This window comes from Petaurus breviceps, unplaced genomic scaffold (genome assembly GCF_028583685.1).
Source record: "Petaurus breviceps papuanus isolate PSGF00001 unplaced genomic scaffold, PetGlider_PUasm1.0 151, whole genome shotgun sequence".
Taxonomy (NCBI): domain Eukaryota; kingdom Metazoa; phylum Chordata; class Mammalia; order Diprotodontia; family Petauridae; genus Petaurus; species Petaurus breviceps.
This window is the reverse complement of record NW_027185712.1, coordinates 15,715,226-15,742,746: the sequence shown is the minus strand read 5'-3', so window position 1 is coordinate 15,742,746 and position 27,521 is coordinate 15,715,226. Positions and strand designations below refer to the sequence as shown.

The window sequence follows — 27,521 nt, the reverse complement described above, 5'->3', positions numbered from 1 at the left end:
TTTTTATTTCCATGAAATATGTAGTTTATATGACAATTCTGAGAGTTTAGATTGGGCTACCAAGTTGTTCTCAGGTTCTCATATTTCACTGATCTAAGGATTAGTATAAGGTAGTGAACACTAATAGGTGAAAGAAAACGTGTTACTAAATTTGATTGGAGTTATATTAAGTTTTATAACTGGTAAAAATATTTGTGGGCTTGAAAATTAATTTATACCTAAAACTAAAAAGTAGCAAAACCCAAATGTATTATGTAAATTATATATTTATACATAATGTATTTTAAGTCTCCTCAGCCCAAATAATTGGATTATTATAAAAAGTCAAGTAATGATGCTATAGGACGTAGGCTAGTTTTGCTTAGATAATAAATGCTTCCTGTAGATGATTTGCTCTCCCTCTAATCTCTTCTCTCCCACCCCTTACCATTTTGAGTTCTTCATCCTTGAAAATACTCCTTTTGACACTAGAATACCTCATGTCCCAGGTGTATGCAGATAGTGCAAGATTTTTCTATTTCTAGGTACAAACTCTCCTTTTTTCCTAAAACAACCCTCTTTTGGTACATTACCTCACTTCTTTGAACATTATCTCCATAGGGCTTGGGGACCACTTTAAATACTCACTTTGATGTATCTTATCTCTACCATCTCTAAAGGTCCCAGATCTTTTAAGTGTAGCCCTGATGGAAAGCCCCTGCTAGTGGTGATTCTGTGTTGCTTTTGGCTCCTCTGTACATAACAGTTTTCTCTTCCTAGTTTGTCCCCTATTGATTTTTGTAGAAGGAACTAACTGTCTTTTCCCATCATTGTTTTGCTTTTTCCAGTTTGTGAGTGGGTTACAATGAGGGGAATGGTGAGGAGGAACCAGACAAGTGAGAAGTAGTTTCTAGTTTCCTGGTTTAGCCAACCGCCTGTCTTTTTCTCTTTTTCAAGGTCAAAGGGCATAGCCTTTAGTTGTTTTCCTCTCAAACTTTCTCTTTTTGACCTAAGGGAACTACTTGGTAGATGGGAGTTTCATTTCTTTTAAAAGGTAGGGGAGAATCCCTTTGCCTCTGCAGTCTTAATGTAGCAAAGCAAAAAAGACCATTAGTTCTGCAGTCAGAGGACTAGGTTCAAATTCTGCCTCCTGTGCTTACTATCTATGTGTCCTTGGGCAAGTCATTTAGCCTAATTGGATCTTGGTTTCCTTATCTGAAAGATGAAGGGGTTGGACTCTGTGATATCTTTCAGCTCTAGTTCTGTGATCTTAGAATCTTCTGTCTGCTCCCTAGGGTATAAAAAGGATTCATCTCTCAACTTTTAAAGGGGAAATGATTTTCTCAGTGTCTCCCTGAGTCTTTTAAAAATCTTCTAGTTTAGCCTTAATCGTATTATTTACTTATTTCTTTATGCATATTAGTTTTATACTCCAAAAAAAAAATTTCTCAAGGATAGGAAGAGTATCTTTTTATCATTACATCTCTCACAGCTCCTTACACTGTGATCTTTTCAGAGGAGCATAATTTTTATTTAAGGATGGCCAGCCAACAATGATGAATTCAGAAAAGCATGGAAGGATTTACATGAATTGATGCAAAATGAAATAAACAGAACCAGGAAAGCAATATACACTATAACTACAACATTTTAAATGAAAAGAATGAAATCACAAAGCAACAACAACAAAAAAGAATGTTGCCAAATTATATTTATATCTGTTTATCTCTGGCAGAGGGGGACTCTATGGATGTGAATCATTGCATGTGATGTCAGCCTTTTTTGATGTGTTTGTCAATTTTAGAAAAGTTTTTTCTCTTATCACTTTTTGGCTTTTGACTGAGATCAAGTGTGGTACCTGCTGTTCCTTTTTTTTCTTTTTCTGTTTTTTTAATAAAATAAATTGTTGTGAGGGATGTCTCTTGAAGGGAGGAAAGATGCAGGATGAAATGTAGGTGATGTAAAAAGGTGAATAAAAATGTGTTATAAAAAAAGAAAGATGGTTAACTTTACATCTTTTCATATAGGACATCATTTCTTTCCATCCAGTTCTTTCTTCCCTCCTTAAAGGACTTTTTTCCCAAGCCTCTATCCAAGTCATCTTCATTTCTCAGTATAGTACTTGCCCATATGTCACAGTCGTTCTTTGAGCCAAAGGGGCATTCAAACTTGTGGTTCTTGCCCAGAGAAACTTTTCTTTGGTGGTTGTCATTTCTGCTAGTCATTCACCATATTTATGCTGAATAATGTGGTCTTTTGAAGATTTATAATTTCTTATTAAAATTTATTCTGTATCAACTAGTCAACTATTTTCTTTTACCTTTCCCTTCTATTTATTGTTCTTCCCCTCTCCTTCCACCCTCTCTTCCCCAAGTCTGAACTGAAGGAAAGCATATCATAGTTTGGATATTATTATGGTGGTATTAATAGCCACAATGATGAAGTTTTGGGTGAGAGACTGAGGGGTGATCACTGATATTTTTAGTTGTAGTCAGTGGGGTATAGTAGAATTATTAACAGTTGTTTTGGGGAGAATGGATATAGGTGACAGTTAATAAAAGTGGAGATACAAAACATAGATCCTTTCAAAAGATTATTGCTCCAGTAAATATTAGACCAATCACTTTACTTTGAGTGCTAGACAGCATGGAGCTAAAAGAAATGTATTACTGAAATGTGAAAGGTTTATGAATATGGTAACAGGAAATTGTTAAGTAATATTTAACTTTTGTCTTCTCTCTTACTATGATAATATTCAACCTAAATCTTAGCATAAAGCATTTTGCTGTTAGAATGTAAGTTCCTTGTGCCTGGTGATTATTTTTCTTTGTGTCTTTGTATTTCTAGAGCCTCGTCCAGTGCCTTGAACATGAAAGGCATTGAATAAATACTCAGTCAAATTGAATTGACAGTTTTGCAATAAAATTTTTTTTTTGCCTTTTGGAGGGCAGTTGGGCAAGTAACTTGCCCAAGATTACATGGCTACCTTGTTTCCCCGATAATAAGACACTGTCTTATTATTTTTTTGGACAGAAAAACATCAGAGGGCTTATTTTCAGGGGAGGGCTTATTTTAATGAACATTGACAGCAATTTTAATAAACAGGTAAATGTGAACAAAAAAATGTACCTTTATTCAATAAGCAAATCACTGGGGAAGAACAGGATGACGCGCTCACTGCTGCAGCTCTGATTGGATGCGGCTCGGAGCACGGGCGTGCGTTTCACGGGGGGTGGGTTGGGGGGGTGCATACAGAGGGTACCGTAATGTGGCGTGTAGCGCAGGGGATCACCTTCCCTACAGTAGCAATCTCAATAGGGCTTATTTTCGGGGGAGGGCTTATTTTAGAGGAATCTTACACAGTAAGGGGAGGGCTTATTTTCGGGATAGGTCTTATTATCAGGGAAACACGGTAGTTTTTTTTGTGTGGGTGTTAAGTGTCTGAGGCCGGAACCGAACTCAGGTCCTCCTGACTCCAGGCCGGCGCTTTACTCACTGCGCCACCTAGCCGTCCCTAAAATTTTTTCTGACTTTGTTTTTCAGTACCAATTCTAGCTTGTGGTGGTGATGACTGCAAAATTCATTTGTATGTACAGCAGAATGATCAGGTAATCACTGCTTTTCACTCTTGCTCTTGGAAATGCCTCCTGTTTTCTTTCTTGTGCTGGCTTTTCTTCTTAGAGTATAATTGTTATCTGTCTGATTAGATAACATTAGATACATGCATATATTCTTATCTTTTTCTAATATAATTATTTATCATAAGTGAATGATTCTTTACTTTAAAGGAAATTGAGGTGAAAGGATGAAAATTTAAATTATCTGCCCCAAATTACATGGGTATAAGCCAAGTATTACAGTTTATGATTTTTGATTCTCAATTTAATTGAGAGTTTAAATGGTATATGACTAGTTTATATTACCCTCTGCAGAACTGGTACTCCCTCCAGATAAGAAAATAACTTTGGGTTTGACTTTTGAGGACCATTGAGGTTCTTGATGTATATGTTGAATATGTTGAATACTTAAAAGAATTTTGTCATCTTGTTTTGTTTAGTTTCACAAAATGCTTTTGCTGTCTGGACATGAGGATTGGATAAAAGGAGTTGAATGGGCAGCCTTTGGTCAGTATAAAACTTGGCAAAATATTATGCTATAGTAGCAAGTATATGTCATGTCTCTCTAAGGTTCTAGGAAAGAAATATACCTTTTTATATTTCATTTCTTTTATCTCTCCCATTCATTTATCAGAATAAAAGGTTATCATTTTTTAAAACAGTAATGTTGGCTATTATCATTACTACCCTTTCTCTTGATCTTCAGTAAGGGTAGATAGAACAAAAACAGTTTGACAGGATTTAGAAAACTTAAGCAACATAGCATTCTGTAGGAAAGCATCTTTTTAAGAAAAATTCCTGTAGAAAATTGTCTTCATAAGATTATAAAGATCTGTTTTGAGCCTTTATATGAACAATTTTCCATTTTTTTATTATAACCCAAACATAGCAGATTAGATGTAAGAAAATAGCATTTTAAATACTTTGTGTAGCACTGTGTTGTGTGGGAGGTTTTTGAAAACCTAAGTGTGATGTTGGGGAAGGAATCAGTATATAAACAAAATTCTAGGATATGCTAAGTGAAGAATTACTGTGGAAGAAAGAGAGACTATTTTAAATAATTTTTAGAATCTAATGTTAAATTGTCATTTTTTTCCATTAGGAAAAGATCTTTTTTTAGCAAGCTGTTCTCAAGACTGTTTGATAAGGGTCTGGAAGTTATATGTAAAATCAGCATCCTTAGACATTCAAGAAGATGATGACATAAAGCTGAAGGAAAATACTTTTACTCTGAAAAATGAAAGTGAGTAGTAACAAAAATGTTAGGATATAAAAATCCTTGGTTTGCTCCCATCTCTGTAGCTCATTTAGCCCTTTCCCTAATGATTAATTTGAAGGTTATTTCTCTACAATTGTCAATTCTCTATCAAAAATAAATTTATAGGGGCAACTAGGTGGCACAGTGAATAGAGCACCAGTCTTGCAGCCAGGAAGGCCTGAGTTCAAATCCAGCCTCAGACACTTAATACTTACTATCTGTGTGACCTTGGGCAAATCACTTAACCCCAATTGCCCTGCTTTTCCCCCTCTAAAAAAAAAAGCAAAAAAAATTTACTTTGTAAAGTTTTCCTTTTGTGAAAATGATTCATCTGAAATAATCTTCTTTGAAAATGTAATATTTGGTGATGTAAAATATTTCCAAGTGGTTCAAATAGAACACTTAGTTTGGATAAATGCACAACAGTATAAGGTCAGAATTGTGACAAAACAGTAAATATATTACAAAGAAAATTTTGCAATCTAAAATATTTGTTGTAAATAACTTTTTAAATATCGGTGAGTTGGCAGTTCTAAAATGAAAACTAATTTAAGGGCACATTCAAACTTTTAAAAATATCAAGATTGTTAATAATATGCATTTTTTGGACAATCTATGTTTATATTGGTGCAGGAAATACTTAGTGAGGAAGTTCACTTGCCAGTGTGCCTCACTACCTACATTACCACTTATAGTTTAAAGTCTTTAAGAATCCCCTGGGATTGGTGACTTGCCCAGGGTCATACAGCCAGCATGGGTCAGAGACAGGGCTTGAACAAGGCTTCTGACTTCAAAAAACATATATCTCTTCATTTTCCCTCACTGCTTTTTACATATACATACAATATACACTCATACACATACACACACACTGCTTCTTATATACACATACATACATACAGTAAACACATACATACAATAGACAAAATAATCATAGTATTCAAATGTGTTCTATAAATTTATGTTTTTCTGTGTACAAAATATGGAAACACTACTGCTCGTATATTGGTATCAATATATACTTGAATATCTCTTACGGAAACCTGTAGGTAGCAGTTAATGATTTTAAGTATTGTTCAGTTATAACATTATTCTGCAGTGAAAGGATTAAATAAGCACAGTATTGTGTTTGAACTCTTTGATTCTCAGGCAAGAAGTTCTCCACTTTTATATTGTATTGTTCAATTAATGTCGAATTTCAGTACAAACAAACTAAACTCTAACAGTTGCCTACATTTGCATTAATGTTGATACTGTCACTTCAAATCCCCATGAAAATTCTTTATCCTATCATTCTTATTTACTTTTCCTTACATGATAATGGCATATACTCCATTCTTCTGGTTCTGCCCTTTTCACTTTGCATTATTTCATAAAGGCTTTTCCAGGTTTCTTTTTGTATTTCTCACATTTATTGGTCTTAATTCCACTATATTCCCCTACATTAATATAACACAATTTATTTAACTGTTCTCCTGTCATTGGACATTTTGCTTATTTTTCAGCTTTTTTGCAATGATGTATAATGCTTTTATGACAGTATCCAAACAGAAAACTTTTTTTATTGTTTTTGATAACACTCTCAGTTTCTGACAGTGTTTTGTAACTATTACTTTGTTCTGCCAGACTGTGCTTAATCTCACCCTCATTGCCCATATAAAGTACCTATATTCTCAGGTGGTCATATTTATAGCCTATAGTTAGCATACTTTAAAATAAATGGGGGTGAGGGGGGTGGAGTCAAGATGGCGGAGTAGAAACAGGACCTCCCTGTAGCTCCGGCTTCCACCTTCCTCAATCCATGTAAAAGGGGACTCTAAAAAACTCTGGAGCTGCAGAACCCACAAAATGACACAGAGAAGCTAACCTCCCACTGAGGACAGCCCGGCAGGCTGGCAGGAATTGGCCAGTGCAGCACTCTGGAAGCCAAGTCCAGGCCCCTGTGAGCCAGAGGTTTTAGCCCCAGGCATGACCAGCGGATGGCTGGAGGGACTCCAGATCACTAGCAGCTGTGGCTGTTTCCAGATTCATCAACACATAGATGCGAAGGACAAAGTGAAAGGTCAGTGTAAGTGTGGACTTTGGGACCAGTAGCTGGGAGAGCTTCAGATTTTGCCCCCAGGGCAAAAAGCCGCTGAGACGCCTGGCACAGCCAGTGCCAAGTGGCAGCTTCAGCTCCTGGCCTGCAGAGTGTAGGGGGACCAAATGACCAGTCTGAGGGGTAATCGCTCTTACTTTAACCTGCTTGGATCTGGATTGCAGTCTAGGGTGGATGTCCTGGGGTGCGTGACCAGCTTGCCAGAGCATGTGGAGGCTTCAAAGAGGGCATCCCACTAATACCTCCAGCAGCTGAGAAAACTCCAGCGTTTGGGACAAAAGCTCCCGCCTGGCGGCAGCGTCCTACTATGGCAAAAAGCCCAGGGGTCAAGTGACTGAGGGGAGACATGACCAGACAAAGGAAGCAAAACAAACAAAAGACTCCAACATTAGACTCCTATTTTGAGGACCAAAAGGAGCAAAGCATGGAACAGGAGGAAGACAGTGAAGTCAGAACTCCTGCACCAAAAGCTTCAAAGGAAAATACAAGCTGGTTACAGGCCATAGAGGACCTTAAGAAGCAGATAAGAGAAGTGGAGGAAAAATTGGGAAGAGAAATGAGAACTATGCAAGAAAATTATGAACTGAGAGTCAACAGCCTTACTGAGGAAAATACACCTTAAAAAACAGACTGACTTAATTGTCAAAAGAGGCTCAAAAAGGCAATGAGGAGAGGAATGCCTCAAAAAGCCTAACTTGCTAGATGGAAAAAGAATCTCAAAAGCTCAATGAGGAGAATTGTTCCCTCGGATTTAGATTGGAGCAAAGGGAAGCTAGTGACTTTAAGAGAAATCAAGATGATGTTAAACAGATCCAAACAAATGAAAGACTAGAAGGCAATGTGAAATATCTCATGGGAAAAACCACTGACCTGGAAAATAGATCCAGCAGAGATAATTTAAAAATGATTAGACTACCTGAAAGCCATGATCATGGAAAGAACCTGGAAATCATCCTTTAAGAAATTCTCAAGGAAAATTGCCCTGATGTTTTAGAACCAGAAGGCAAAATAGAGATTGAAAGAATCCACCGATCACCTCCTGAAAAAGATCCCCCAAAGAAAACTCCTTGGAATATTATAGCCAGGTTCTGGAATTCCCAGATCAAGGAGAGAATATTATGAGCAGCCATGAAGAAACAATTTGAATATTGTGGAAAAACAATCAGGATAACCCACGATCTGGCAGCTTTTACACTGAGGGATCGAAGGGCCTGGAATAGGATATTCCAGACGGCAGAGGAGCTGGGATTAAAACCAAGAATCACCTACCCAGCAAAACTGAGTATCATCTTTCAGGGGAAAATATGGTCATTCAGTGGAATAGAGGACTTTCAAGCATTCTTCATGAAAAAACCAGAGTTGAATAGAAAATTTGACATCCAGATACAAGAAGCAAGAGACGGTTGAGAAGGTAAACAGGGAAAAGAATTCTTAAGCCACTGATCAAAGTTGAACTATTAACATTCCTACATGGAAAAATGATAATTGTAATTGATGAAACTTTTCTCAGTACGAAAATAGTTGAAGGGAATAGAAATATATATACACATATATATGTCTATATCAGAGGGTATATGGGCATATGAATACATGTGTGAATGTGTGTATATATGCTTACAGGTACACATAGATAGAGGGCACAGGACCAATTTAATAGAAAGGTATGATACTTAAAAGGGGAAATTAAGAGGTGAGAGAGGAATATGAGAGGAGATGGAGAGAGACAAATGGAGTAAACTATCTCATAAAGAAGAGGCAAAGGAAAATGGTTACAATGGAAGGGAAGAATAGGAAGGCAAAAGGGAATGGGTCAACCTTATTCTCACTGAATTTGGCTTGGGGAGGGAATGAAATACACACTAAATAGGGTATCTCACCCTACAGGAGAGTAGGGGGAAGGGGATGACAGGGAGGCATGATGGAAGGGAAGGCAGGCTGCGGGGGGGAGGGAAGTTGGAAGCACTCACTTTTGAAAAGGGACGGGATCAAAGCAGAGAATAGAATAAGTGGGTGGTGGCATAGGAGGGAGAGAAATATAGTCAGTCTTTTACAGTATATCTACTGTGTTAATATTTTGCATTAGTTACATATGTACAATCTATACTGAACTGCTTATCTTCTCAGTCAGGGTGGGTGACAAGGGAGGAAGGGAATGAATCTGGAATTCAAAATTTTAAAATCAAATGTTTAAAATTATATATACATATATACTATTTTTAATACTATCTCACATGTAATTGGGAAAGAAGATATACAGGCACTGGGGCATAGAGATCCACCATGCCCTACTGGAAAAGTTGAAGGGGGTATGGGAGAAGATGTGGGAGAGAGCAGATTGGAGGAGGGGATATTCTGTGGGACTGCTATTCTGGGTTGGTGGGTAGGGGAAAAACAGGGAGAAAATTTGTAACTCACAGTCTAGCGGAAATTTATTATGTAAATCAGAAGTTAATAAAGAATTTGAAAAAGGAAAAATAAAATAAATGGGGTTGGGGGAGAGATAAGGTAATTTATATTAAATTATAGATAACCTAAATTTAAATTTATTCAATCTAACATTGAACAACTATGTATCCTTTTGGTATTTTTATTCTTTTGATTTAAGGTTTTAAAACAGGGACTTTTTCTGTTTTTTTTTCCTTTTTTTTAATGCTTTATTAACTTCTGATTTACATCATTTGTTTATGCCAGATTTCGAGTTACAAATTTTCTCCCCGTTTTTCCTCTACCCACTGCCCCAAAAATAGCAGTCCCACAGGATATCCCCTCCTCCAAATTGCTCTCTCCCATTTTTTCTCCCATATCCCTTTCTGCTTTTCCAGTGGATCTCTATTCCTCAGAGCCTGTATATCTTATTTCCCAATTACATGTAAGATGGTATTAATAATAGTATACACACATACATACACACACATACATATATTTGAATATTTGATTTTAAAACTTTCAATTCCCTTCCTTCCTTGTCACCCACCCTGCTGGGAAGATACGAAGTTCAGTATAGGTTGTACATGTGTGGCTAATGCAAAACAATAACATAGTAGATATATTGTAAAAGACTGACTATATTTCCCTCCCTCCTATCCCACCTCCCACTTGTTCTATTCTCTACTTTGATCCTGTCTATTTTCAAAAGTGAGTGCTTCCAACTTCCCTCCCCCGCAGCCTATCCTCCTTTCTATCATCCCCCCTCTCATTCCTTTCCCCCCATTCTCCTGGAGGGTGAGATACCCTATTTAGCATGTATTTCACTCCCTCCTCAAGCCAAATTCAATGGGAATAAGGTTGACCCATTCCCTTTTGCCTTACTATTCTTCCCCTCCATTGTAACCATTTTCCCTTGCCTCTTCTGTATGAGATAGTTTACCCCAATCTGTCTCTCGCCATCTCCTCTCATTATATTCCTCTCACCTCTTAATTTCACCTTTTAAGTATCATTCCTTCCTGTTAAATTGGTCCTGTACCCTCTATCTATGTATACCTGTAAACATATATATACACATTCACATATGTATTCATATGCCCATATATCCTCATATATATATATATATGTATATATATATATATTTCTAATCCCTTCAACTACTGAGAAAAGTTTCATAAGTTACAATTATTATTTTTCCATGTAGGAATGTTAATAGTTCAACTTTGATAAGTTCCTTATGATTCCTTTTCCCTGGTTACCTTCTCATGATTCTCTTGCTTCTTGTATCTGAATGTCAAATTTTCTATTCAACTCTGGTTTTTTCAGTAAGAATGCTTGAAAGTCCTCTATTCCACTGAATGACCATATTTTCCCCTGAAACATGATACTCAGTTTTGCTGGGTAGGTGACTCTTGGTTCTAATCCTATCTCCTTTGCTCTCCAGAAGGAATATCATATTCCAAGCCCTTCGATCCCTCAGTGTAGAAGCTGCCAGATCCTGGGTTATTCTTATTGTGTTTCCACAATATTCAAATTGTTTCTTCCTGGCTGCTTGTAATATTCTCTCCTTAATCTGGGAATTCTGGAATCTGGCTATAATATACCTAGGAGTTTTCTTTTGGGGATCTTTTTCGGGAGGTGATCAGTAGATTCTTTCAACCTCTATTTTGCCCTCTGGTACTAAAACATCAGGGCAGTTTTCTTTGAGAACTTCCTGGAGGAGGATTTCTAGGTTCTTATTTTGGTCATGGCTTTCAGGCAGTCCAATAATTTTTAAATTATCTGTCCTGGATCTGTTTTCCAGGTCAGTGGTTTTTCCCATGAGTTATTTCACATTGCCTTCTATTCTTTCATTTGTTTGGATCTGTTTAACAGCATCTTGATTTCTCATAAAGTCATTAGCTTCCATTTGCTCCAATCTAATTCTGAAGCAATGATTCTCCTCATTGAGTTTTTGAGATTCTTTTTCCATCTGGCAAATTCGGCTTTTTAAGGCATTCTTCTCCTCATTGCCTTTTTGGGCCTCCTTTGCCATTTGAGTCAGTCTGTTTTTTAGAGTATTATTTTCCTCAGTCAGGCTGTTGACTCTCATTTCATAATTTTCTTGCATCGTTCTCATTTCTCTTCCCAATTTTTCCTCCACTTCTCTTATTTGGTTTTCTAAATCTTTCTTAAGGTCCTCTATGGCCTGTAACCAGCTTGTATTTTCCTTTGAAGCTTTTAGTGCAGGAGTTCTGACTTCACTGTTTTCTTCCTGCTCCATGCTTTGCTCCTTTTTGTCTCCAAAATAGGAGTGTATTGTTGGAATCTTCTGTCTGCTTTGTTTCCTCTGCCTGCTCATTTTGCCACTCAATTACTTGACTTTTGGGCTTTTTGCCACAGTAGGACTCTGCTACCAGACAGGGGAGTTTTTGTCCCAAACACTGGGGTTTTCTCAGCTGCCAGAGGTATTAGATGGGTGCCCTCTCTGATGTCTCAACACCCTCTGGCAAGCTGGACACACACCCCAGAACCTCCACCCTAGACTGCAATTCATATCCAAGCAGGTTAAAGCAAGAGCAATTACCCCTCAGACTGGTGCTTGGTCCCCCTACACTCTGCAGGCCAGGAGCTGAAGCTGCCACGTGGCGCTGGCTGGCTGTGCCGGCGTCTCAGTGGCTTTTCGCCCTGGGGGTAAAAGCCACGTACTCTCACTTACTGGTCCCAAAGTCCAGATTGTACTGACCTCTTACTATGTCCTTTGTGTATATGTGTTGATAAATCTGGAAAGGGCCACAGCTGCTCAGCTCCCAGAGTGCTGTGCTGGATTCCTGCAGGCCTGCAGGGCTCTCCTCAGCGGGAGGTTAGCTTCTCTGTGTCATTTTGTGGGTTCTGCAGTTCCAAAGTTTGTTTAGAGTCCCCTTTTTACATGGATTGGGGTAGGTGGAAGCTGGAGCCGCGGGAAGGTCGTGCTTCTACTCCGCCATCTTGGCTCCGCCCCCAAACAGGGACTTTTTCGAAAGTGCAGAGAGCACTTAATACTAAAGCCTGGGTTTTACATGTTTTATCTCTCACTTGTTTTTGTGATCTTGAGCAAGTTATTGCTTCTGTGACAGAGATGTCAAGATTTTCATTGAGATAGTAGGTGCCTCAGGGCTTAAAGAAATATTTGATAAATTCATTTTTATATTTCATTAATAGCTGATTTTAGTATGGTTAGCTTAAAACTAAGACTTTAGAACTTTCCTTTTATATAAATCCTATTGCATGGAGAAAGGCAAACACATTTAGAATATCCTGAATTTACTTAAAAGTTGTATATCCTGTTTTTCCTGAGCATCAGTATTGCTTGCATACCTGAGTTGATTCAGAGCATTCTGGTGGTTCTTGGGGAAGAACTTGGGTAGCAGTGTGTGCTAAGAGTGCTGGCCCTGGAGTCACAAGATCCAGACTCTAGTCCTGGTTCTGCAGCTGTGTCATCTTGGGCAAGGTGTGCACTTGTTGGCATCCCAGTTTCCTCATTTGTAAAATGAAGTTATTGGACCAGATGTTTTCCATGGACCATTTTGCCTTTGAGATGACATGATTTCTGATTTTAGAAATAAGAAATTTCACTGCCTTTTGTTGTAGGTGCTGAGGCAACATATGCCATTACTCTGGAGACAGTGTTAGCTGGTCATGAAAACTGGGTAAATGCGGTGCATTGGCAGCCTTCATTTTACACAGGTAAGAAAGAGATAAATGGAGATTTACCAGATATTTAAAGTAAGTTATATATATATATATATATATATATATATATATATATATATTTATTTTAGTTATTTTCTTTGAGTATTTCCAAATTGTTCTCCAGAATGGTTATATCATAACTCTAGCCAGTGGTATTATGCCTATTTTCCCATATTTCCTCTAGCATTTACTATTACCATCTCATGTCATATCTGCTAATTTTCTAAGTGTGAGGTTATACCTCATAGTTGTATTTTTTTTTAAGGTGGAAAAAAGGTATAATTTAATCGTCAAGATCTCCCCTTACCATCAAATTCACTCAGAGCTACTATCATCTTCCCTATCTTTCCATTTTTTATTCCTTTTTTTTCATTTGTACCAAGATAACGTAAACCTCACTTTTTGGGTAGTTTGTAGGGTTACAGTGAAGTTTAACCCTTTTTTTGGTTTCCTAAAATCTGGTTTTCTGCCATTTCCATGATAGCTTCCATTACTTTAAAGTATTACCATTGATGCTCCTAATGAAATTATAGAACTAGATGGATATTTGTTAATGAGTAAAAAGACAATGTCTTCACTTGTCTTCATGGGTGGCTATTTGTCATTTTGTCCCCAAAATATTAGGATGGTATAAAAGTAAAGAAATGACCTTCATGCAGTAGCATTCATTGGAGCGGTAGGGGCAGAAAATAGACTAGCTAAAGAAGCAGTTCTGCACGGTGGCGCTAAATGCAAGATGTGGAATCAGGAGACTTAGGGTTTGAATCCAGCTTTAACACTTAAATGGATGGCAAGTGACTTTATTTGTCTGAGCCTCCATTTGCTCATCTTTATGATCTGAGTAATGCACTGCATACCTCACAAGAATGTGGTGAGGAAAGCATTTTGTACATTTTAAGGTTCTGTGGAAACACAAGTGGTGGTGTTATCAGGGTGGCAGAAGGCAGAAAACTTTGGCAGGAATGGTTATGGATCACCTACAAAAGTAATAAGCCTATGAAAGGTGGGTACAGCACAGTGTTCCAATTTGAAGGGCAGCCAATTTAAGTGAAACTTTTTTTTCATGGAAGGGATGTATGTATGAAGGCAACAAGTAATAAACTAGAAAAGAGAGTAAGGATTTAAAAAGAGAATAAGTTTAGAAACAGATTCTCATGGGAGGTGAGAAATAGTAGAATTAAGGCAAAAAGGAAGGGAATTTTTTTTTTTAATTTTTGTTTTAAGTAAGTTTAAATTTTTTTTTTGTTTTTCTTAACATCACCATACTTTTCTCCCACCTTTGCAAAGGAGCATGGTTGGAGTATTTTCTCATATATCTTCTTTCCAGCCATGCTTGTTTTTGTGATTTTGGAACATTCACTACCCTCCCATGGTTCTTCCTTTTTGCAGAGTGGGGGTCAATGTGTATATTGTTTTCTTGGTTCTCCTTATTTCCCTTGGCCATCAGTTCATACAAGTCTGTCTTTGCTTCTCTGTATTCATCATATTCATATAATTTTTTTAATAGCACAGTAATACTCAATGACATTCATGTAGTATAATTTGTTTAGCCATTCCCCAATCCGTGGGCATCTGCCTTGTTTCCAACTCTTTGCTATCAGAAAAAGTGCTGCTATAAATATTTTGGTATATGTGGGAAGAATTCTTTTAAAAAGAGACAATTTTTTATGTGATGGGAAGAAATTATGAGAAAGGATAGATGTAGAAACAAGGATATGTGAAGGTGAAAAAGAGAATATATAGGCAGCTCAGACAAGATGTCATTCTTGGAGACACAAGCTATGATAGCATTTTCTTCACATGAGAGGTTTGGTGTATTAGGGAGAAGTCAGTAGCCTTGGCCTAGCTAGTCTGAGGAGTGAGTTAGTAATCTCTGCATGAGGTTTGGTCTGTAGACCACAGGCAGTTCTGCTTGTTTAGGAGACTCTCCCACAGCATTTTGTAGTGCAGATACTGGATCAGAGGCAGTTGATCATGATGATAATCTAGGGTGGGCAGAAGGGGTGCAATGGAAGGTTAGGGTATGAAGATGTCACAGGGTGATTAAAGTAGCAAAGAAAATAAATTAAAAGGACTCTTACCAATATCTAAGGAGTACATAGTCAAGGATATGAGGTATAACATCTCAAAGTTCGGTTTTTAATTAGACTTGCCTGAACATGGAAAAATAAAAAAAAAAAAAACTGGTGATGTTAAGGTATTACACTCCAGGGCAGTGGTTCTTAATATTTTCAAATATGAGGATCCTTTATAACCCCAGAGTAGGTCTACCATTGACTGAGAAAATGCATAATAAAATGACAAAAATGATTGGATTCATTAATGCTTTTAAATGAATTTGTGTTTTATTTACCACAGTGTCTATATGCATTTGAAATATAGCACTACGCATATGTACTAGCTGGGCATAGTATTTATTCAATCTATGGATTGTATGTTTATTTAGTATATAGAGTGATGCTGCTACTGGAGCTAAGCATCAAAATGACCATGTTTGGGGTTCATAGACCCCCTTTACAGTGACTCAGCTCACAGGCTGAGTTTAAATTTAAAAGATCACTTGATTTGACTTTATATTAAATAGAACTCAAGTGTATTGTAAAGGCAACAATATGTTTTTTCTTTCTCAGATGATGTGATTCAGCAGCCAATGAAATTATTGTCTGCCTCAATGGATAAAACCATGATTCTCTGGGCTCCTGATGAAGAGTCAGGAGTATGGCTGGAGCAGGTAAAGACAGATGTTTTATCTCCTCTACTACCTTGTAGACTTCTTAACAGTAGGCATTGTCTCATGATTTCTTTATTTCCTCAAGTTTGTCTCAGTCACATTACATTTGCATAATAAGTGTCTGCTTGGTGGAATTAAATATTTGTTTAGTTTACAGTAATTATTATTTTATAAATTAGACTTTTACATTTCTAAGAATGAATTGCCATAGGTGCAAACTTTTCCTTTTATGAATTGACTGTAATATGCTTTTTTATTGTGAATATGGGATATTTATTTATAGTTATTTTCTTTCATTGATTGCCTAGGTCCGAGTAGGTGAAGTAGGTGGGAACACCCTGGGGTTTTATGACTGTCAATTTAGCCCAGATGGCTCCATGATCCTAGCCCATGCCTTCCACGGAGCACTGCATCTTTGGAAGCAACATGCAGCTGGATCGGTAAGAGGATTTTCTTTCATTATTTTTGGTAAGGCATTTTGGGGCCTAATAATAGCTGCTTTGAGTAGTGGGTTTTTTAAAAATTTTGTTTTGTTTTTTAATTTTGCTTTCTGAAAACAGGGATCTTTTAAAATTGACAATCTTAGTTTGATTCCTGTAGTTGCACCCCAACAGTTCCCAATTGTGACACTGGCTTTACCATATACTTAACTATCTGACATCATTGTGGAATGAAGTATTCCACAGAAAAGAGTTACCTAGATACCTGAAACATATTTTTAAACCATGTTTGATAGAAATGTTTCTAATAAATGTTCTACTCTCTTCCCTAACGTTTTAAATGGAATATGTTCTTAAGGCAGCTAGGTGGCTCAGTGGATAGCACACTGGGCCTGGAGTCAGGAAGACCCCAGTTCAAATCTGGTTTCAGACGTTTACTAGCTGTGTGATCCTTAAGTCACTTAACCTTGTTTGCCTCAGTTTCCTCATCTGTGAAATGAACTGGAGAAGGAAATGGCAAACCACTCCAGTATCTTTGCCAAGAAAACCCCATGGACAGCATTGGCATGCTATGGGTCCAAGGAGTCATGAAGAGTCAGACACGACAGAACAACAATATTCAATGTCATTTAACCTCTTGTTGTCAACTTAGGTTCATCATTAGCATCACTGACCATAACATGCTATAATATGTGCTGCTCTCAGGGGCTGTTAAGAGATATAGGGCTGTCTGTGCCCACTTTGAGTGACTTCAGATTCTTTTGCAGGGGGAAAGGCAAGGCAGTTGGGGTTAAGTGACTTGCCCAAGGTCATACAGCTAAGTAAGTGTGTCAGGTGTCTGAGGCTGAATTTGAACTTTGGCCCTCCTGACTCCAGGGCCAGTTCTCTTTTCACTGCATCACCTAGCTGTCCCATGACTTCAGATTCTTATGCTTTTACAGTCATCATGTCTGCTTTTTAAAAGCTTTTATTTCTCTTCCTTAGGTATTAGCTATCATTTCTCATACCCTGGCACCCCTTGTCCTCTTTAAATATTCAGTTTTTAATTTGCTTTCGTCAGGAAACTTAAATATATCCACGCTTGTTAAAAGTGTGTATAAATTAAAATTCAGTAGATTCTAAATTATAGTAATAGTTTTGTGACTCAGAGGCTTTTAAAAATTATATTCTCAGTATTTTAGATGATTGAGATTCACTGAAGTCTGACTTCTTAGAAAAAAAGGGTATTCCCTGCTTTCTACATTTTAAGTGCTAGGTTGTTTCCTTCAGTGCATTCTCCTTTAAACATACCATTAATAGTACGAGCAAATAAAATGTACTTTTGCATGTTTGTTGGTCCACAAGGTTATCCATTAAAGTGTGTAGTTTTTTTAAAAGTTTCATATTTTTCTCATTATGCAATTCTCTTTAATTTTATTCCTAATCCTTTTGAGCCCCTTTGAGCTGTCCTTCAGTTAGTCTTTGAGAAACATTGCAAAAAAATGTACTATGTGGAAAGACTAGAAACAGTAAATGACAAAGGGTGAAGTTTACTGAATACCATCTTTTTGCCTTTAAGGGAAAATAGCATAGTTAGGAGGGGAAATTTAAAGTAATGAGGCTGCTTTTTAACAGGCAAGTTGGAACTGATCTATCCAAGTTAGTCCAATTAGGGAAGACTTTGTACTTACTCATATGATGTGTGCTATTGCTTAACTCAGTTTTGGAAGTCTTCTTTTGAAGTTTTCCTTTAGAGTCAATTTACGTGATAAAATCCATTTTGTTACTTTATATTGCCTCCTCATTTTACAATTAAAAATGGTTACCTTGCCTGATTCCCAGCCTTGTTTAGCATACTTGGAACTGAGCAACTCTGTCCTGATTTTCTTTTTTTTAAATCCACTCTCAGTGGATAGAGATTTACCACCCTGTTCCCAAAAATGCCACTGGCTCTGAAGCAGTTCTAGAATAGGAATTTGAAGAAGGTTTTGACTACTAGCAACATCACTGGAATAAGACTATTTAACTTTATAATATGACTACTTTGGAAAGAAGGCACAACACTCACGTGGATGTCTAAGCTCTACCATGTTTGTTAGAAAATCAGTGGCAGTACTTTACAGCCATATTTCATACACATGACTTCCATTCTCTTTGGTTCTCCAAATCTCTTTTTGCACTCTTAGGTTACATCCCCATCACTCTTGTTATCACAAGTCACTCACTTTTCTTTTTTTGCTTTTGATAATGTACAATTGACGGGCACCAATATAGTGGAAAGGGTATTGGATTAAGTAAGAGGACCTTGTTTCTCTTGACTCTGCATATTAGACATGTCACTTAATTGAACTGAATCTCAGTTTATTCATCTAATCAATGAGGATAGATAATGTCTTCCCTTCTTCCTTCAGAGGATTTTTGCTAGACTCATATATAAATGAAAGTGTACCAGAAACCATAAAGCCCTCTAGAAATGTCCAGTGCCATCACTTTGTGATGTTATGCATTATGTACTTTTTCTGTACAGAAAGAATGGGTGCCAGGAGTTGTGATTTCTGGGCACTTTAACAGTGTACAGGATCTAAGGTGGGATCCAGAAGGAGAATTTCTCATGACTGTGAGTGCCGACCAGACAACTCGGCTCTTTGCTCCATGGAGAAAAAAAAACAATTCTCAGGTAAATTTTTTCTGAATTTTACATGTTTAATAATATTGGTAGAGTAATGGAGGAGGTAAAAAGATTGAATAATCTGTGTATAGGTGAAAAATGATGCCTTCCTCAAATGGAACCAAGTCAGCTTTAAAATTTTGTTTTCTATCTATATACACTCTCACCTACCCACATGTGTCTGCATAGATAACATATAACAAATATAAATTTAAAGTTTGCTTCTACATTTAATTACCTTAATCTGTGCCACATGTGCTAAAGACCTATATTCCTCTTTTGTAATTGTAACTTATTCTCAACCTTGAGTCATTTGTGACGCTCCACCTTCTCCCCACCCCAGTGACCCAGTCTCTTTTTATCTTCTCTGGGAAGCTTTGCTTCTCAGGCCACTTTTATCCAGACCTGTATTGTTCTTTGGGATTTTGTAGAGTAGCTACAGACCAGACCTGGAGGGCAGTACCTGGTGTGCTCTCAGCATTTTGGCGGCACATCTAAGCATTGAGCTGTGAAACATCGCAGTATCAGACCTCATTCATGTTCATGTCCCTGTCTGAGATACTGGTACTTTGGCCTACAATGAGGAACTGAATTCACTGAGGGCAGAATTTCTTTCATTGTTTTTGAACATGAAAATTTATATTGGCATCAGACTGTGGCATTCTGCATTCCACTTCTGTCCCATCACCTTTCTGTGGGTTGACTCTGACTACAGACTGTCATAGTTTTCCCTGTGGACCTGGTTGTTTCTTTTGTATTAAAGAGTATTATGGGTGATGGTGACAATTTTCATAATTCCCTTCAACCCCTAGCCACAGAAAGGGAGATGACCTTTAGATAATTTAATTCTTGGTAGGATGGGTGAGATATTATTTCTGTGGTTTTCAGTTTGGGAATACTTATAAATAGCCTGCTATTTATAAGTAAATATTAATTTATTAATATTAATATGCTAAATTAATTAATATAAGTAAATATTAATTTCTCCAAGCATCAGGTTATTTATACAAATTGTGAGGGTTCAAAAGAGTAGGCCTCAATAGTTGCTAGTTTAGATGGCAGCTGAGAGATTGAAATGGGAGATTATATAAAAATTTGTGTGTTTTTCATAGGGTCATATCTGACCTTTTGTACCAAATGCAGTTCTTTTGCCTGTGCTATTGTATGCTCACTACTTTGCCCATAAGGCTTCCATTTGGCAGATGGTGTCTTAATATTCTAGATAAATGCTTTTTCTCTCTTGCTGAAATAAGTTTCTTTGGAATGTCAACAGTGAGAAATAAATCTTGAGGACTTAATAAGTAGAGCCATTGGGAGGCAGCATCAATAAATGTTCATTGATTTAACACTCCTCATGTCCTGTTTATCCATCTGCCATGTTAATCAAGAGGGATGGGAATAAGATCAATACTATTAAAATATTCCCCCAACTCCCAAATACCTGCAAATAATAAGTTGTTTTAAAACCACTTTAAAGTTAGAAAGTATACCTCATTGAAATAAGAGAGTTAGCTTTATTCTTAGACTTGACACATTTTTCTTTGGAATTAAATATTCTTTTCTCTAAATAATGAATTTTATATCAGTATTATGTATCAGGAAGTTGGTAAGTCAAGTCAAGAAGCATTTATCAAGTATCTGCTCTCCCAGGCACTGTGCCAAGTGCTGTAGATACAAAGGAAGGTAGAATAGGACCCCTCTCCAGGGAACTCACAGGCTATCGGGGGGACAAGGTGGAAACAGCCCATGTGCAAACAGGATGTGTGCAGGGATGACTGGAGATAGGCACAGAGCTCTGACACATCCAGAGGGGCCGGGAAAGGCTTTTTTTTAGAAGGTGGGAGGCATTTCCTGTGGGGGAGAGTGGCACCTGTTGATCACATGAATGTTGACCACTGTCATCTTAAACATTTCCTCTCTCCCCCTGTTTTTTTTTTTTTACCTCACTCAGGTTTACTCCCACTACTTCAGCTTTGTAGTAATGCTTTCCCTCAGCCTCTGTGGGCAGAATCCAAGAATAAAAATATCAAATGGAATAATTTGTTCCCATTGAGTCTAAAATATTCTGTTTGTTCAAAATGTACTATTTACTGGGTTAATATAGTGTTGGATTGCTTTTTATTTTGTAACTAGATAACTTGGCATGAAATTGCAAGGCCTCAAATACATGGGTTTGACATGAAGTGTCTAGCAATGATTGGTCGGTTTCAGTTTGTATCTGGAGCAGATGAGAAAGTGCTTCGAGTCTTCTCAGCTCCAAGGAACTTTGTGGAGAACTTCTGTAACATCACTGGGCACACAATGAAGAAACTGCTTTCTAGTGTAAGTATAAGTAGTGTAGGTACAGATACATTTTTTTTTTGTCTTTTTCGAGGGGGGAAGGCAGGGCAATTGGGGTTGTGACTTGCCCAAGGTCACACAGCTAGTAAATGTTAAGTGTCTGTGGCCAGATTTAAACTCAGATCCTCCTGACTCTAGGGCCGGTGTTTTATTCACTGCACTACCTAGCTGCCCCAATAATTTTTTAATTAAATAAAGTATCTTAATTTTATTTTATTTATTTATTTTTTATGCAATTGGGGTTAAGTAACTTGCTCAAGGTTACAAGGCCAGTTATTTTGTGTGGGTGCCAAGTATCTGAGGCTGGAACTGATCCTGGGTCTCCCGACGCCGGGGCCGGCGCTCTTACTCACTGCGCCACCTGACCGCCCCAAGTATTTTAATTTTAAACTCGATCATTCTAGCCCAAAGAAATGTTCTACCCCATTTCCTTATCTTCCAAGTGATACATACTATTTACAAATTGTAAGAAAAAAATTAAATTTAACTTCTGTACTACTGACTTGCCGTAAATGATTGTAGGCCTACTGGCTTATGTGTTTAAGAATAAGAATATTTGTGTCTACAAAGAAGGTAGAAGGATTTTAAAGTGGCATTTAAATTTCGGATTAATACACAACAGATTTAAAGTTCACCTCAGTATTGCATAAATATGAAATACAACGTTCACTTTGAGCTTGGCATTGCACGAAGTACACAAGAAGTAAAAAGAGGCCCTTCTCTGCAGAATATTATAGCCTAGCTGGGGAGGCTGTAGTGGGTAGTATAAAGTAATTACAGGATATAGTTAAGTGTTAAAGTGTATGCAACTGACTATGGATGCAAAAAGGACTCAGAGAGAGGAAAGAAGAACGTGGACTGAAGTAAGTTTTGGGAAGACTTCATGGAAGAGAAGGAAGATACATTCGACCTGGAAGGAAGGAGTCATTTATAGGAGAAGGGAGGGAAGCAGGACCCTATAGTCAGAGGGAATTGTATGGAGAGAGGCAAGAATTATCGTATTTGAAGGACAGTGGGTAGAACTGGCTGACTAAAGTCGTGAGGATAAAGTGGGATAGGAAGGAGGAGGCCAGATTATGTAAGATCTTAAAAGCCAGATGTAGGAATTTTAATTTGGTGTGGTGACAATAGGGAGCCACTGTAGGTTCTTGAACAGAGGAGGCACTTGATAAAAGCAAATGTTTTAGGAAGGCAGCAACTCATGAAACAAATTAGAACAAAAAGAGACTAGTGATAAGGGAGACCTGCTAGAAAGATATTATAGGGGTGTGTGGGTGTGGGTGGGTAGGTGTTAATGGAGAGGAAAAGGTAACCTCAAGAGATATTTGAAAGGAAATGTCTATTAAAAACCACGTTGCCGCCTTATTTCTCTGACCTCTTCCATATACCTGGAGCAGTGAAAGGGTAAAGGAGAGGAGAATGAGATTCTGGGATACTCTGGGGAAGAATTAGGAAAAGAGATGCATCTAATTCTGTATTGAACTTGTTTTCTTCTTTAAGACTATTGGAAAAAGATGAGGAAGGATAATACACAAGTTGGATGAGGGGCTGGATTGTATATTACCCTTCAGTAGACACCATGGGTGAGGAACACCTCTGCAGAGTAGACAGGGGACCAAACACTGCCATGAGGATCATAGATTTATAGCTTTAAGGCTATTTAGAGGTTATTGCATCAGACCACCTCATTTTGTGGTTAAGGACACTGAGGCAGAAAGAGGTGTTAATATGTGGTTTTAACAAATTAAAACATATTTATGCATAGTAATTCCATATATTAAGTGGTTTGCCCAGGATCAGACAGCTATAGAGTGATTAAGGTGGAATCTGAACCCAAATGTTCCTGATTCCAAAACCATTGCCTTATTCAGACCACTGGGCTAGATGTTGGGGGTAAAAAGATAAAAACAATACCTGCTTCTCTAGGACCTTATAATGTTAGAATTTACAGCATAACCTCCTTTAAACATAGCTTATAAAACGTTCTTCCAGCCAAGGTTGTTCTGTCCCTTTCTGTGCAAACTACAGTCACAAACCACCAAAATTTAGTGTTACACCTTTCTCACACCCACAGCCACTGATTGTACACCACTACAGTTCAATCACCTTTGCCCAAATCTATGAACTGAAGATATGTATATTTTCTCACTGATACCCACTCCTACATCATCCTCATGAACATCTCTCCCATATCCCTTTCCTACATGACGATCACACGTTCATTTGTGGGAGGTGGGGAGGTGGATGGAGGAGGAGTTACGTGGCTTATTGGAGGAGAGAGTAGGGGGCTGGTGAATCCACAGGACCTGTGCTGAATGGTCAACAAAATGACTTCAGGCTACTAATGGTTTCCTGTTACTTCTCACCCTTTTTAAATGCTAGTTTATTCCCTACCCTTAGTAATTTATGTTTCTTAAACTTTGGATATCTTACTTTTTTTTTTTAAGCAGGACAGTGACCTTCCAGAAGGTGCTACAGTGCCTGCTTTGGGACTCTCCAACAAAGCTGTTTTTCAGGGTAAGTCTCCAGTACATTTAATCACTGAAGCTGCAGTTACTAACAGTTATCTGTGTAACTGTGCTTACAAACCTCTCTGTTTTTTGTCTGATGAGTTTCCTGACAACAGGTTATAGATTCATTCTCACAATCAAGTATGTTATTTATGAAGTGCCCTCCTATATGTCCCACTGAGGGAGATAGCAATTAATAAGCTAAATTTAAAAATCTTAGCTAAGGACCAACTGCATTCTGAATAAATCAGTTCAGTTAAAAAGACTGAATGGTCTTTCTATACCAAATGGTATAGTGGAAAGAGCCCTAGGCTTGGAGTTAGAAGGTCTAAGTCTGAATCACAGTTTTGATGCTGTGTGACTCTGATCAAGTCACTTAACTTATATGATCCTCATCTCTGAAACTGGAATAGTGATGCCTCTACTCTATGTCTTATAGGCTTGTTATAAGGAAAGTGCTTTATAAATCAAAAATGCTGTAGTACAGGAACATGAGCTTTCTTTTTTTAAAAAAGAATTTTTTTTGATAGCTTCTGTTTTTGTATCACCTGTATCCCTCTTATGTAACAGTGGGAGCTGTCCTGTATAACAAAAACTTTTTTAAAAAGTTAAAAAGAAGTGAAAGAAAATCATCAAAATCAAAACATTAAAAAAATCTGACAGTATATGCGTTGTTCTATACCTGTGGACCCTCTGCCTCTGCAAACACGGTCCATATCTCTTCTCAGTATCTCTTCTTTGGGTCCAAGCCTGTTCTCTGTGATTTTGCAGCATTTCTTTTCTCTTGTTTTGTGATGGTTGTTTTTCTGCATTTACATTGTTGTAGTTGCTGTATATGCATAATGTTTTCTTGGCTTTGCTTACTTTAGTCTTCATTAGTTCACAGAGGTCATTCCATGCACCTCTGTCGTCATCATAATCATTGTTACATCATAATCTTACAGCACAGTAATATTCCATTCGATTATTCCAGTGCTTTGCTACCACAAAAAAAGTATTTTGGTATATATGGGGTCTTTTATCAATGACATCCTTTTGGGTGTATGCTTGCAAATGGAATTTCTGGGAATGGAATCCACTTTAATTTGGATAATTTCAAATTTAAGCCATACATTTTTACTATTTATTTAGGATTTATACTTTATATACTTCTAAAAAGGATTTGTGCCAACTCAAAAACTTGAAATTCATAAAAAAGGATAAATTTTAAAATTCATTATTAATGACATTGATAACATAAATTATCAGATGTCACTTCCTATGTGAATATGTAAGAGGCCACATGTGCTTTCTTGGATAGAGGGCTTGCCATTCACTAGCTGTATGACCGTGGGTCAGTCCTTTAACCTTACTATACCATAGGCAGTTTCTTAAGACTTAACTGAGGATAGATAGGTTGAAGTCTATTTTGGTAGAAGTTCCCATGTTGACAAAATCACTTCTGTGATAACAGAAATTCCTGTTTGAGCTAATTGATTTAGTTTTCTTAAAAGAGTTAATCTTCTTATGGCAGTTTCAGAACAGGAAAATTCAATTTAGTCACAGATGAAGTATATTATATATTAAGGTTGTTTTTTTTTTCCTTAGTTGAGAAAACTCCATCTGCAAAAAACATAATGGAAACTCATCATAATTTGATATTATTGGAAATAAAAAAGCAGAGTTAAAAATTCTCCCAAAATTTGGGAGGCAGAATTATTTTTCCTAAGCTGTATGCTTTGTGGCAAACAAAGGTAATAATTAGCAATAAAAGATCTTAGGCCTGTAGCTTTATCTTCCACAGAACAAGTCGTTGATTCAGTAATAGCTTCTGCCAACATTAAGGTTTATAGGGCTCCGGTGCATGGCTCTTTGTTTGACCTGAAATCTCTTTGAACTAAAGATAATCTTTCACACTACAGCTTGTTTTCAAAACTTCACAATTTTATAATATTACTTCTTGTTTTTCAAAATTTGTCTCTTTTTCCTTTATTTAGTTTTGCATCTCTAATCATATCTTTTTCTCACTTAGTTGTACAACTTCCCAGCTTTATTGTGAATGGCACAACAAGATCCCCTCTTGTTTCTTACCCTTCCCCCATCCCAATACTACAATGCTCTATTACTTAACACAGTGCTTAGGACATATTAGGTGCTTAATAAATATTTATTGATTGATTCATTGATTCAAGATAAGCAGCTACAATCTACCATGAGTCTTCCTTTCTTCCTCATAGGCTCTTAAGACATGGTTTACATAGTCATTAGATAAAATATGACTGATTAACCAGTGGGCATTTTGTAGAGGGAGAGCCAGTATTTTGGTTTCCTTGGAGCCTCAGTATCACTCTGCTTGGCACGAATGAGGCAGCCTAGTATAAAAAAAAGCATAGGCCTAATGTATTCTGTGCAGCTTCTTTGTGACTTTTGACTTTTTTTTTAATGTGGTTACATATTTATTGAGATTATGAATAAAAATATTCAATACAGTCATATAATAATAGATAACACTATAGTGCTTTAAGTATACTATCTCATTTTCAATGCTTCCTGTTTTTTTAAAAAAATTAAATTTTATGTTGATTTTTAGTTTATATCATTCATTTACACAAGATTTTGAGTTACAAATTTTCTCCCCATCTTTCCCCTGCCTACCACCTCAAAACAGTGATCCCACTATATACCCCTTCCTCCAATCTGCTCTCTCCTATATCCTCCTCCATTCCACCTCCAAATTTCCAGTAGGGCAAGATGGATCTCCATTGCTCAGTTGCATGTAAAAAATAATAATAATATATTTTTTAAACATTTAATTTTAAAACTTTTAATTCCAGATTCTTTCCCTTCCTCCCTTGTCACCCACCCTTACTGGAAAAATAAGCAATTCAATATAGGTTGTACATATTTACATAGTTACACAAAACATTTCCATAGTGGATATATTGTGAAAGACTGACTGTATTTACCTTCATCCTATTCTACCCCCCACTTGTTCTGTTCTCTGCTTTGATCCTGTCCCTTTTCAAAAGTGTGTGCTTCTAACTCCCCTCCCCTCCAACGTGCCCTCCCCTCCATCATCCCCCCTCTCATACCCTTCCCCCCACTCTCCTGTAGGACAAGATACCCAATTTATTGTGTATGTCATTCCCTCCCTAAGCCAAATTCAATGAGAGTAAGGTTGACCCTTTCCTTTTTGCCTTCCTGTTCTTCCCCTCCATTGTGACAGTTTCCCTTGCCTCTTCTATATGAGATAATTTACCCCATTCTGTCTCTCCCCATCTCCTCTCATTATATTCCTCTCTCACCTCTCAATTTCACCTTTTAAATGTCATCCCTTCCTATTCAGTTGGTCCTGTGCCCTCTGTCTATGTATACCTGTACATTTATATATACACACTCACATATGTATTCATATGCACATATACCCTCCTCTATAGACATATATGTATGTATACATATATATGCATTTATATTCCCTTCAACTATCCTCATACTGAGAAAAGTTTCATAAGTTACAATTATCGTTTTTCCATGTAAGAATGTAATAGTTCAACTTTGATAACTTCCTTATGATTTCTTTTTCCCTGTTTACCTTCTTATGCCTCTCTTGCTTCTTGTATTTGAATGTCAAATTTTCTATTCAACTCTGGTTTTTTTCATCAAGAATGCTTGAAAGTCCTCCATTTCATTGAATGACCATATTTTCCCCAGAAACATTATACTTAGTTTTGCTGGGTAGGTGATTCTTGGTTTTAATCCCAGTTCCTTTGACCTCTGGAATATCAT

General features: G+C 37.2%; 1 protein-coding gene across 2 annotated transcripts in view; it reads left to right on the top strand.

Moving 5' to 3' along the window:
* Positions 1-27,521, top strand: part of ELP2 (elongator acetyltransferase complex subunit 2) — a 71,370-nt gene that overhangs the window by 24,816 nt on the left and 19,033 nt on the right. The window contains exons 6-14 of one of the 2 annotated variants that reach the window (XM_069075841.1): positions 3,523-3,587; positions 4,037-4,103; positions 4,699-4,839; positions 12,987-13,082; positions 15,719-15,819; positions 16,128-16,259; positions 18,766-18,915; positions 21,040-21,228; positions 23,697-23,763. In XM_069075841.1, the coding sequence (XP_068931942.1) occupies positions 3,523-3,587; positions 4,037-4,103; positions 4,699-4,839; positions 12,987-13,082; positions 15,719-15,819; positions 16,128-16,259; positions 18,766-18,915; positions 21,040-21,228; positions 23,697-23,763 (1,008 nt within the window). Of the gene's footprint in view, positions 1-3,522; positions 3,588-4,036; positions 4,104-4,698; positions 4,840-12,986; positions 13,083-15,718; positions 15,820-16,127; positions 16,260-18,765; positions 18,916-21,039; positions 21,229-23,693; positions 23,764-27,521 lie in introns of both variants that reach the window. The other variant, XM_069075832.1, reaches the window with a different exon arrangement.